Raw genomic sequence first — 13,703 nt, forward strand, 5'->3', positions numbered from 1 at the left:
AGATCTTACAAGTAAGTGTAAGAAATCCAATCCAATCCAATAATGTGCAAATTAACTCAAGAGACGGATGCATTTAGTGAAGTCTGAGGACCCTAAATGTATGCTTTTCGAAATACATACATCAAAATACCTTCTATAAATTCTAGGAGATTGATTTGGAGAGAGGTTCCATTGTAGACTTACGAGTTAGTGCAAAAACGACGGCCAATTCTACACAGTCTTCGATATTTCTTATCACATACCTCCTCTGTCATGTAAATAATCTATTTTATTTGCTTTTTCAAGTTTGATTTATAGCTAGCATTTTTTTTTTTAATTTTCTGATATTTAATTTTAGTAGACATATGCACCGTAATACAAGTAAAGTGTAAACTGATTGCATATAGGAAATTTTTTAGTACTATACTAAGCACCAACTCTCAAAAGCTGGCATTCAAACATACATTCATGACGTTTTCAAATTTCTTACCATCAACTCGAAAACTATAATATCACGTTATAGCATAAAGTTTAAATTTACATACATTCATATATTTACAACAACTAGCCCGCTCCTTACAATCCAATACATACTTTCCTACATACAAAACTCATATGCTCATTGACATTTGTCCTTTATCTCTGCTCATTCCAGATATCCGATTCCCAAAACATCTCACAGCCGAATGGCACCCAACACACACAGCGCAAACAGCTCGAAGTGCTGCAGAAGCGCACCGCTAACGGTGCCGTACAAGTTATACGCGCACAAACCGTACAAACATCCTCATCCCGCTCATGGTCCTCGTCCAATTCCAATTCCGCCTCGACATCTGCCTCCGCCTCCGCCTCAGCATCGCCCATTTGCATGCAAACTAATGCTATTGGCGGTCGTAGCATATTGCACAATCACAGCAACAGCACAAATAATCACACCAACAACAACAATAGCAGCAAACATTTTCATAGCACATTGCAACAGCATTTAGCTGAGGCAAACACTCATTGGCTGCAACTATCGCCGCCAACGATTGCCGCCACTGTGGACATCAGCGAAGTCAGCACGGATGATGATCTCGATAAGGCAGCTGCAACAATTGCCGAAACACAGTACATTGTTGACGATGGCGAGATCGATGATGACGCTGCCGGTGATGGCAATGGCGATAGCGTTGGTGGTGGTGGTGGTGGTGGCGTTGACGTCGACGCTGTGCCATGCAATTATTCAATTAGTCGCAGTGGCAGCGCGGGCAGTGGTAGCGGCGGCAGCAAAGGTCACGCTCTGTCATCATCGGCCGCATCGTCGTCATCCACATTGCATTCGCAGTCGTCAGGGTTGTTGGTGCCCGATACGGCGCCAAGCTTGAAATTAAGTAATCTCATGGTAAGCTAATGAATGATCTTTAAGTTGTTTTTGTTTTTTTTTTATTTTTTATTTTTGATTTACTTAAATACGTGCTTGTTTTTGTTATGCCATCGTCGATAATGGGCTGGCTGTTTGGACTTGCCATACAGCTTACAGTGATTAATATCTAACGTTGGGTAAATCTCTTTAATTGAAAAATTGAAATCGGTGTAGCCAAAGCAAAATGTTAATTGATTGTACGCTACACAAAAAAAAGTGGAAACAAACTTGTTTCCGCTTGCTGATTTAATTTATGTAGTGTAAACAAAATTATATAATATATTTTTTTAACTAATGAACTTGTGACGCTAAAACCTTATTTATTGCTATAAACAAGTTTTCGTTTGGAGCGTGTTTTGAAACACACTTGTTGTTTATATTTATGTCACTTTTGGTTGAATTGAGATTTTCGAACACCGATTGAGTATCTCAAAACACTTTTCATAAGCACTTTCTAACTTCTGCTCCTTCAACTATTTTTTTTCTTCGATCGACTGAAAATGAGTTCCACGGAGTGGCAATTTCAGTTTGGGGAAGAAGAAAAAATGAAGAATGGTGTATACGGCGGTTGATCGATAGTATTCCTTGCGTTTTTGACTTTAAATTCGGTTACAATCGTGGTTTGATATGATGGTGCATTATCATCTTGTAAAATTCGTGAATTGTTCCTCCACAATTCCCATTTTCGATGAATGTCCCCACGTAAACTCCTCAATATGGCCAAATAGAACACATTATTAACCATCTGTCCCTCCGCAACCAATTCATGAAACACCAAACCACGAATATCGAAAACAACATTAAGCATAACTTTGATTTTTGTGCGGCTTTGACGTGGTTTTTTGGTTTCGGCTTGTTTTTCGCCTCCATTCCGTTGTTTGTTGACTTGGTTGTATAATAAACAAATCAATACATGTCTAATCGGCAGTTATAGAGCTCTCCATAAATGTGGTCCAAGGAGACCTGTTTACGGTACCTATTTTGAAGAAAATTCATATTTATTGTGACAGATCGAGCAAGAACGCATTTCATACCCAAAATATCTACCAAAATCATTCGAACGAACTCGCGAGAGATGTGGAGCTCTCGCCATCTCCTAACACTAGACTGACGACATTCAAGTACCATATCCTTTACTATTCGAATACTTTCTTCAGTTGAACAGGTCGAAGACCGTCCTGAACGACCGTCTTTGAAGGCTTTGTATCACTCGTAGTTTTGTGTTTTTGATAAAGCTGTCTCATCGTGAGTCTTTTCCAACATTCGCAACGATTCCGCACACAAAATGCGGTTAGAAATACAAAATTTGAGACAAATTCTTTGTTCCATATTTTTATCCACTGTAAAAACCGCAACGGACTACTGAGGAGTACGGACTTAAGCGTCTACTGTAAACAAACTGGTTGACAGATCGGGCTATTAGTTTGGCAAAATATGTTTTTGTTTGAAATATCATTTATCCGTGGAATTTAATTACAATTTTCCTGTGATTTCTTGTCACAATGTATATTCGGATATTATAGCATTTTTATAAAATTCGTGAAAATATCTGTCAAATACAGTTTTTTTTATTAATTTCTTAGGTAAGTTTACATATCATCTTTATCCTATAGTGATACGATATCGGCGGTTTCGACAAATGAACAGATTCTTGATGACAAAAGGGCGTGTTGTATGTACAGACAGACATGACTAAATCGATTCTGCTCGTCATGCTGATCATTTATATTTATACTTTATAGGGTATTCAACCTAAACATATTAAGGAACCTTGAAAACGCAGCTAAACTAAAGAAAGTAAGCTACTTCCGATTACTTGGCTTCTTCTTCTTGCAGTTACCGACTTCTTCTTCTTCTTCACTGGCGTAGACACCGCTTACGCGATTATAGCCGAGTTAACAACAGCGCGCCAGTAGTTTCTTCATTTCGCTACGTGGCGGCTATTAGATATTCCAAACGAAGCCATGTTCTTCTCCACTTGGTTCTTCCAACGGAGCGGAGGTCTTCCTTTTCCTCTGCTTTCTCGGACGGGTACTGCGTCAAACACTTTCAGAGCTGGAGTGTTTTCGTCCATTCGGACAACATGACCTAGCCAGCGTAGCCGCTGTCTTTTAATTCGCTGAACCATGTCAATGTCGTCGTATATCTCGTACAACTCAACGTTCCATCGAATACGATATTCGCCGTGGCCAATGCGCAAAGGACCATAAATCTTTCGCACAACCTTTCCCTCGAAAACTCGCAACGCCGCCTCATCAGTTGTTGTCATCGTCCAAGCCTCTGCACCATATAGCAGGACGAGAATTATGAGCGATTTTTCTATACACTGGATTCGAAGAAACCTATACTTTCTGAAGCTACAGTTATGTTTACAAAAGAACGAAAAAACTATGAAAAATAATCTCAGCAGCTTCCGTAGGACAGTAATGACTTCTCGAAGAATTTTTTACTATAGTTAGAATAATTCGATTTTGTCAATAATTTACTCTCATTGTAAAACAATCTCATAATACCGCTTTCATATAAAGTTTCGTTTCCATTGACAAAAAACTGGAAGAGTTGATTCGAACAAGTTTTTCTTCAGGCGAATTTTTCACGAGCAAAAGCATTCGCCATTGACAGGAATAGAGTGCGAAAATTTGGTGACAGGTCTGAACTATAATATGGATGCATAAAAATCTCCCAGTCAAATTCTGCTGACTTCTGGCAAGTAGTTATCCATGTCTGTGGCCTGCATTTCACCAGAGGGCTCATGGTTCCTCTCCTGTTGGTCAAAGCTGACCGCTTCTGGGTGATTGCATTCTACAGACGGTGCAATTGTTGACAGTACAGGTCCGAATTAAGAGACTGGTCGCAAGGGAACAACTCATTGTGGATGAGTGCCAGCCAATTCCATAAAACATATGACAAAACCTTTCATACCGCCAATATTTGTTTGACGAGCATTTACATCAGCTCAACGCCATTCGACCATGACCGTTTTCGCTTGCTGTTGTCTTAAGCGATCACTTTTTAATTTCCATTTACAATCCTCTCACTATTAATCAATTTTGTTGCATTTTGGCAGCGATTCACAGCTCTAAACGATGCCTGAGTTTTTTCGTTAATTCATAGAATGAATCTCGACGACATTTGGTTTCAACGGAGCGACTTCTCACACATCGGATCAATCAATGGATTTATTGAGAGAACACTTTGGTGAGCAGATAATTTCACGTTTTGTGCCGATCGATTTGCCACTAAGATAGTGTGATATCACAACGTTAGACTTTTTAAAGTGGGGGGTATGTAAAGTCTATGCGGACAATATCACTTCGATTCAGGCCCTGAAGCAAAACATTATGCGTGTCATTCGCCAGTTACCTGTCGAAATGCTCGAACAAGTAATTGAAAATTACGAGAGCTGAAATTTTTATACTCTCACAACAAATTTGCTAAGGAGGGTATTATAGTTTTGTTCACATAACGGTTGTTTGTAAGTCCTACAACTAAAAGAGTCAGGTATAGGGTTATATATACCAAAGTGATCAGGGTGACAAATAGAGTTGAAATCCGGATGTCCGTCTGTCCGTCCGTCCGTCCGTGCAAGCTGTAACTTGAGTAAAAATTGAGATATCATGATGAAACTTGCTACACGTATTTCTTGGCTCCATAAGAAGGTTAAGTTCGAAGATGGGCAAAATCAGCCCACTGCCACGCCCACAAAATGGCGAAAACTAAAAACCTATAAAGTGTCATAACTAAGCCATAAATAAAGATATTGAAGTGAAATTTTGCACAAAGGATCGCATTAGGGAGGGGCATATTTGGACGTAATTTTTTTGGAAAAGTGGGCGTGGCCCCGCTCCCTACTAAGTTTTTTGTACATATCTCGGAAACTACTATAGCTATGTCAACCAAACTCTATAGAGTCGTTTCCTTCAGGCATTTCCATATACAGTTCAAAAATGGAAGAAATCGGATAATAACCACGCTCACCTCCCATACAAAGGTTATGTTGAAAATCACTAAAAGTGCGTTAACTGACTAACAAAAAACGTCAGAAACACTAAATTTTACAGAAGAAATGGCAGAAGGAAGCTGCACCCAGGCTTTTTTTACAAATTGAAAATGGGCGTGGCGTCGCCCACTTATGGACCAAAAACCATACCTCAGGAACTACTAATCTAATTAATTTTACAGCAAAATAAAAAAATATGTAAATGACGGATGATGAAATCTCGATTATTATTACTGAGAACCTCACAGTGAGGTATACATATGTATAAGTATAACTTTCCGAAATTATATAGTTCAACGACTCTTTCTGCTGTAATTTTCATGCTATTATATTCCCCCTCCCACAAAAAAACCCAATTAAATTGAATTTCACAAGCGCCTGTAAACCGGAAAATTTCCAATACTCAAGAATTTTTACAGTTCTACCAATTATAATATGATTTATAATAGCAACAAAAACACGCTTATACACAGATTCGCAACCACTGTATCAACTTAATTAACCACGCACGAATTTTTGGTATTGTAAATCTTCCAACGCTTTGTTGTCGCTTTAATCTCGTGGACGCCCACACAAATCATCGACATGTTCCGTGCGCAGAAAATTGCCTTTCTTTCAACCGGGTTCAAATGCCCTTTTCGTTGCGCTACAAACACACACACTCGCAAAAAAAGTATGTATGTAATCTTTCACCAAACACGCCGTACCAAAGGCGGTCATAATTCGCATAACAAAAGCGTGAGCCCGGCAAAAAGCAAAAGGCCAACCAGCAAGCAAACGTGAGGGAGACGAAGTGTGCACGTCTGTGTGTTGGAAGAACGCGCCGTTTCTTGTAACCGTCGCTGATGTGCGGCTGCTGCGACTGTGGCTAAACACACAGCATTCGCAATTTTCGGTCATTGCCATGGCGGTTTTGCTGTGACCGACTGTGATGGCGGTGACGACGGTGACGGTGAGATTGAGATTGAAATTAACATAATCACGCGCAAACGCAAATCGCAAATCTCCCAAATCTGCACAAAGCGGCCAGCGCAAAGCCGACCAACTAACCAGCTTAACGACAGTCACTTGAAAATCAAAACAAAGCAAAATAAACAAATCGCAATCAGTTTTAGTAGTACAACAACAATATGAGTCGAATGTATAGATGCCAAAAAAAGCGACAACAAAAGTTGCAGGTCACATCGCATGAAGTACCCCGCAGTAATTATAAGTATTGACTGTGTAATTTGAATTATGATCTGTAATCATTATTTCGCTGCAGAGTTCCATTATTGAATAATGATTGCGATTTGAGTATTAAAACTAATGAAGCCTTACGCGATCGTATAAAAAATATCATTATCAAAAGGCTACTCGTTCTTCTTCTTTACTTTATAGCCGATAAGCTCACAACAGCCTCGGATGAGCGTTCTCAATTTTGTTGTTCGTTCGTGATCTCATCCGAGGCTCTTTTCTTCCTATGAGTAGTAGTGTTTCTTTACGTTTCGGGTCTCAAACCCAGCGCCCAACCCTGGGGAGGGAATGTTTCGCCTTCTCACTTTAGCTCGCCTTCAAACAGATATTTTTTGGCTGCCCAGAGAGTACTTGGTCTCAGACCTTCTGAAGCTGCTTGAGCTATATGTAAATGAATCGTTTCTGGCCACTCCCAAGTGAATGGTGTTCAGAGAACTTTCCTCAATTGTGTGAATTTCTACCATCCTCAATCTTCTCGTTCACGCTTTCCAAATTTCATATCATCTAATTAAAAAATATACATTTTCAGGCATTTAAATACGAATATCTATTATCGTTATATTGTATTTTATAGCCTTCAAAATAGGCTATTTTCCATACACTTATTATAAGCCGGCTGTAATGACCTTCAGTATATTCAGCGAATTTCGGCGCTTTCGGTTATGGTTCATTTTTGGAGTGTTACTCACTAGATTATTGGACAATTTTGACGTCATATTCATGAACTCACGCCTCGTCATCACTAACGAAGCGTTTGATGAGTGTCGCGTCATCACTAACGAAGCATTTGCTGAATGTAGGGCTCAGTCGAGCAAACATTTGCGAACTCTACTTGATCTCTTTTTTTTTTTTAAGATTCAGTACGCTTGGCAGAAGCATAACATTCAACACGCTACACACCCAAATCATTAAACAAGATGTGTTGAGTCAGTCGATATGAAATAAAGAGGTCCTCTGCTATCCCTTATTGTCCACAAAACGAGTTTGAAGCACTGTATCTATAACTCGATGCTATCGAGTTCACAACTTTCGCTGAATGCTTTGTGTGATTCAAATACTTGTGTACTCTTTAAATACTTCTGGAACAGTTTAACCTTAAAATAATGGCAAATGTTTCCCGCCAAAGCGATTAAGTTTACTGAACTTATAATGAAGGATACAAAATCGAAAGGAGTCCCTTATAACGGGGTTTTCAATAAGAAAGTGAAAGTTCATTCGATGTCGTTATGTATGGAACTCGATTTCTTTTGCATAGCCACCACCGGCATACTTGCAGAAGTCCAGACGCTGAACCCAATTTTCGACGGGTTTTTAAGCATAAATCGGCTGATACTACTGGCTTGTTGGCATAGACCATAGACTTGACGTAGCCCCACTGGAATTAGTCTAACGGCGTCAAACCGTACCACCGAAGCGGCCAATTGAATGGGCTATTTCGTGAGATAACACGTTCACCAAACTTGGTTTTCAATAAATCGATTGCGATATGCGTTGTGCGGCTTGAGGCGTCGTCCTGTTGGAACCACATATTGTCCAAGCCCATATCATTCAATTCGGACCAAAAATATTCGGTTATCATTGAGTGGTAGCGATTCCCATTCACAGTATCGTGTCGGTCTTGATCATCACGGAAGAAGTACGGCCCATTGCCGCCGCGACCCATAAACCGCAGCAAACCGTAATTTTTCGGGATGCAATTCTGACTCATGAATGAATTTTTGATATTTATTGACAAAGCCATTCTGCCAGAAATGAGCCTTATAACTGAAGCTGACTTTTCGATGAAAATCCGTTGCTTAGCCAAATTCATGAATATACGACGATTCTGGTGGTCAAAAGGCCAAGTTCTTATCGCGAAATTCGCAATAACGACGTCACAAAGATGCTCAACGCTTGAGAACGACTTCTTTGTCTCACTGGCACGGAAACATTTTTTACTGTGCATGTGGATTCAAATTTTTTCACTAGATGCTCAGTTGTTGATCTGACAGGACGATTATGACGTTTATGAAAATAACTTTTCGATGAAAATCCGTTGCTTAGCCAAATTAAAGTTTAATTCACTGAATTTCGGTAGTAAATTTTAATAATTTCGACTCGTTGTTGGATCGTATGTGTTTCCATGCTGAAATGGCAAACCTTACTGAAGAGAAATATCAACAGAGAAAAAAATGTGGTGCTTTGATGTCTCTATTGGTCTGCTTTTGTAGCGTCTTTATTGAAAAACCCTTTATTATAAGTTGTGTACCTTCAATATTTTTTCGTATATAATGATAGCTTGGATCTCGAAAGCATCACAGATTTTGGTTGAACTGCAAGGACTTGACAGCGTCTGCTTAGTGGCAATACGTAAATGCTTCTCACCATAAGTGGCACAGACCACAAACAAGCAACGATATATGGTGGGAACAGGAACAAGTGAGAGACCCCAATCACTCCTCAAAATGTGTCATACTTGACCTATGGTTGCTCCTTCACATTCGCCAAGTGTGGAGTGAAACACATTATTGCACTAATGGTCATAATGCTGACCCCGATCACCCGGACAATCGGTGAACGACCCAGCGACAATCTACCCTTAAGCAGCATTGTCACCGTTTTTCATTCATATGTCCACCCCACAACTAAACCCCAATTATTTATAATTTCTAAAAATTGTCCTTCCGCCCGCTCTAACTCAGATCGGGAGCGACCTTCTATCAGAAGAAGAAGATCAACTGCATACGCACAACACTTACCGATTTGCTCGAGCTACCCAAGGAGAAAGTCCATCATGAGATTCTATATATTATATACAAACCCTACAGGCAGCCACAAACCACTCCGATCTCCTCACTCCCAATCTTGCCAACCAGAGAGGCCTTTCAGTCCGAAAATTAGCTCCACCAAAGAGTAATTTCCGGGCAGCCAAGCTCTACCAGTCGTTGCACTGGTAGTTAAGGTTTTATGTTCAAAATGTTGTTAGAGAGAAAGCAATTTTAAACATAAGACCATACATCCGCGATAATGCGTCCTTTCCTGAGCTCATACTGCCTATCCGACCACATATCCCGCGTTAGCTTCTGAAGCCATTCCAGCATAACTCTTTTCAGAACTTTTTGAAGTACTGGAAGGAGACTGGTGTCCCGATTAGAACGAGAATTGCTTCTAATCTTATTAGGGGACTTCAGGGGAGGAACAACCCTTGTTTTTTTCTACTGTGAGAGGGTGGGGAGGGAAGAGTATTGGCAACAACTCGCAGGCATGTGCGGGTTCAAGAAGCATCTATTTAATTTGGCACAATAGGTCGCGGTACAAGCCTCATTTTATTTCTATGTTCTAGGAGATATTGACCTTCAATAATTAGTTTCGGTTTCGACTTATCCTGATCTTCTACAGTAGTCCTCCTATCAGCACTGCCTTTCGAGATTTTTTTAGATTTAGATTAAGTAAGAGAGTAGTTAACACCGATCTTTCTCAAACCCGGCGCAACAAAATTCACAAATTTCTTAGCCAGCAGAACTTGGAGTAAAAACAGAGAAACATTGTAGGCTACAACGAAGGCAATCGGCTTATTTTACTGGGATTATAATTCTAGTGGGAGAGCAGTCTGGACTCACTTTCTTCTATGATCCGACCGCAATGAAACGACCCGTTTCAAAAGCACTCTTCAGATGCTGAATTTTATTTTTTTTTTTTTTTGCTAGACAACCTCACCCTTCATTTCTCAAATAACGCAAATTCTTCATTTCTCATATGACTTAGGACAGCGCTATTAGTGAAAGCTAAAGACGTAGTCGGCTGTCACTATATTCGTGATATGTCAAAGTGAAAATTAGTAATTGGTTATTGATATCCACCCACTCACGATGGAGTAATTTCACTTAAATACAAGATTTCTTGAATTAAGGACGTGTGGGTAACAACCAAAGTATGCCAAGCGTCATCTCATTTTATAGATATTTACAGCAGAAAAAGTGCCAATAGACTTGCGCTTATGTGGCTCATAAGATTAGAATCAATCTTCTGCCAATCACTGTGGACAGCTGAAGATTTTTTCTTGAAATTTTTTGGACCCCGCTTTAAATTAAGTTCAAACGGTTCTACACAGCGCACAGTTTTCTGCAGCAACTCGACAAAATATGTTAATTGCCATTTATCTACTTGTCTTTCATTAAAAACGAATAAAATAAATAACAACAAAAAGTCATATGCCAACTTAAGACTCAAGCAAACAACTTGCCTTTCTTTGTAACTTACAGAAAAGCAGCAGCGGCGGCAGCAGCAGCAGCAACAACTCCACAAAACTGAACACCCACAAGAGTGCGGTCGGTAAGGTGAGCCTACATGCAATTGTTGGCAGCGGTGGTGGCGGTGCTGCTGTCGGCGATAGCAACAATAACAACAAAACCAACAACAGCGGTCGCGTCAACAATGACTTAACAGAGTCACCAAAAAGCATAGCAACAACAACGAAAAGTTCAAGCGGAGCATTGAGTGGTACAAAAACGTGGCAGTCACAGCCGCAGCCGCAGCAGCAGCGTAGTAACGCTCGTCATTTGGAACAAGCTACTCTATATGGCCAAAACAGCAATTCATCCAAAACGCGTGTAGGCGTCGCTGATTGCGATGATTGTTATGCGGTTGTGGCTGACGCAGATGAGCCGCAGCCGCGCTACCACCAACACCACCTTCAAACGCAGCAGCAGTTACGTAGACAACAACAGCAAAGCGGTGGTTTGCTAAGTGAAACGGCAACACCAACGCGTCGACGTGACTTGGAAAGTTTCCGGCTTTACGGTGACTCGACCGCAGCGTCGACAATAAGCGCGTCAGCGACGGCAGGCGCGGCAACGGCGGATGACAACGCCAAAGCCGATGATTTACGGTGAGTATTTTGAGTGAAAATTACAGTTTTGTTTAAGCGATGTGTTATTGAAAATATTCAATTTCAATTGAGTTGTCTGTGCAAAGCCGTTTTCAATTCAATTTAATTGTCATTTGCCGCTGAGTAGCTGTTGGCTGCTGTCTAGCGGCAGCGCGATCTAATACATTTAAAGTGGAAAGCAGCTTATTGCGTTTTAAGTGACTTGTTTGTGTAGCTTAAATTTATAATTTTAAAAATATTATATTAAACTTATCTAACTGTCATCCAATATAGCTTATCCACGCGTCAGTTGCGTCGTCAGCAGCAACCATTTGGTCAGCTGTCCAGCAACGCCTTGCTACAACGTTCCCATTCCATTTCTACGGACGACCTCAGCAACGAGTGGGAGACCAACGAAGCGGTCGCCGAGTCGAATGAGTGGCGACGTGTCAGCAAGTTGCGACGCTCCTTTCAATCATCCTCTACACCGAACAACGGCGCCAATAGTAACAAAGATTCAGCTGCACAAGAGCCGACGAGCTCTATACGCCGTCCCTACGATCTACCCGCCAGTACGGTGAGCGTTTCACGTATACGCGCCGAACTCGAAAGCGGACGACGTTTAACAACAGCTATGCGTAATAATCATGTGGATCTGGCGGCACTAGAGAGTATATTGCATGGACCGGAAAAATCGACAGACGCCAGTAAACGCAATACGCTGCTTACCGCCGAGTCATTGAAAGAGATACGTGGACGTCTAAAGAAATTATCGGATGAGTCATTGTATAAGGACGACTTTATAGCATATCAACAACCGCCGTCAGCCGATGAACACATTGAAGTACAACAGAGCGTGCGTCGCAAGTTGTCCACACCACGTTTGCGTCAATTGACGCCGGAAGAGTCGCTCGAGATTTCAACGCCAACACAGCAACCGTCGTCGGCCTTCAAAGTTGTGGGCGCAACGCACAAAGCAAACGACAACAACGAAACTTTAAAAAACTTGAACCAAAAACACACCTCAAACAGTTTGGAGTCTCGTCAAAAGGCTACCAGAGATACCAGTTCCACAGAGTGGCATTCGCGTCGCAAATCGTATGGTTTCGAGAAGATGTCGCCACCGGACAGCAAGACCATGTATCGCATGGACGCATCCACTGATAGCGGACTTGGGCGTTCCGGCGAACTGGGCAATTGGTCACCCACGGAAGCAGCAGCGTCCACAGCAGCACGCGCCACAGTCATACACTTCGGTGAACCCGCCAAAACAGTCACGTCAGCACATTATCGCGCTGGTAAGTCGCCGGTGCGTCGCACACCAGACGAGGATTTGCTCAAACGTCACTCGATCGCTGTCGATGAGAGTCAATATGTGCGCGATAACTTGCGTAAAACCTCACAGGTGCATTTGAATGGTTTCTACGAGCCCGCTGAGCCGGCTGCCAAAACCACACTGCAGCTAAGTCGTTTTGAAGACAATGTTGCGGAGTGCAATCAAGGTTTGAGCACCGGCTCCACACTCTTCCAGCGCACACAGAATGCACAGAAACGTGTCGAGTTTTGCAAAACCGAGGTACATTTCGCCGCCGAATCGGGACGTGTCAATATCGTCGAAACCGATGGTAAACCGCCACCAACCAATAATTTCCGCCGGCGTCGTCGCACCACAAGTGGCCCACTACAAACGCTTACCAAAACCGCCAGCACAGCGGCGACAACTACAACAGCAGTGAGCACAGCGGCAGCCACAGCCACAACCGCTAGTAATGTTACACATTTCGGTGATGATCATCAGCAGCGGCATCGTACAATTGCCACATCGGTGGTGGCGTATAAAGCATCACTAATGGAACCACCAACTGTGCTCAATGACGCACAAGCGATGCCGGCCACAACTAGTGTAACAGTATCGGTGCAAAAGCTAAGCGATTCGCAGCACGCGGAGGGTTCGCGTGGCAGCTACGCCTCAACCACCAGTGGTGTGGATACGACCGACAATGAAAATGACGAAATCGCCGCTATACGTGGCATACTCAAGAATAAACCGGTAAAACCGAAACCTTATCATTTGGGTGAGAACATCGACAGCGCAGATGCCTTGTGGGGTATACAGCTGAAGCCTGTGTCGGGTGGCGGTAGCAGCGCCGTCGGCGTACGCGAAAAAGGTTTGTAGTCCAGTTATGCTAGCTTTTCAAAAATGAAGCTCATTACTAATTCAATTTTCTATTTTCTTC

General features: G+C 41.8%; 1 protein-coding gene across 7 annotated transcripts in view; it reads left to right on the forward strand.

The window, feature by feature from the left end:
• The window catches only part of LOC120767633 (pneumococcal serine-rich repeat protein), a 164,238-nt gene that overhangs the window by 135,319 nt on the left and 15,216 nt on the right, over positions 1-13,703 (forward strand). For 6 of the 7 annotated variants that reach the window (XM_040093795.1, XM_040093793.1, XM_040093794.1 and 3 more), the window contains exons 5-7: positions 635-1,363; positions 10,862-11,487; positions 11,761-13,634. In XM_040093795.1, coding sequence (XP_039949729.1) covers positions 635-1,363; positions 10,862-11,487; positions 11,761-13,634 — 3,229 coding nt within the window. The remainder of the gene's footprint in view (positions 1-634; positions 1,364-10,861; positions 11,488-11,760; positions 13,635-13,703) is intronic. The other variant, XM_040093798.1, reaches the window with a different exon arrangement.

The sequence above is a fragment of the Bactrocera tryoni genome, chromosome 2 (assembly GCF_016617805.1).
Source record: "Bactrocera tryoni isolate S06 chromosome 2, CSIRO_BtryS06_freeze2, whole genome shotgun sequence".
Taxonomy (NCBI): Eukaryota; Metazoa; Arthropoda; class Insecta; order Diptera; family Tephritidae; genus Bactrocera; species Bactrocera tryoni.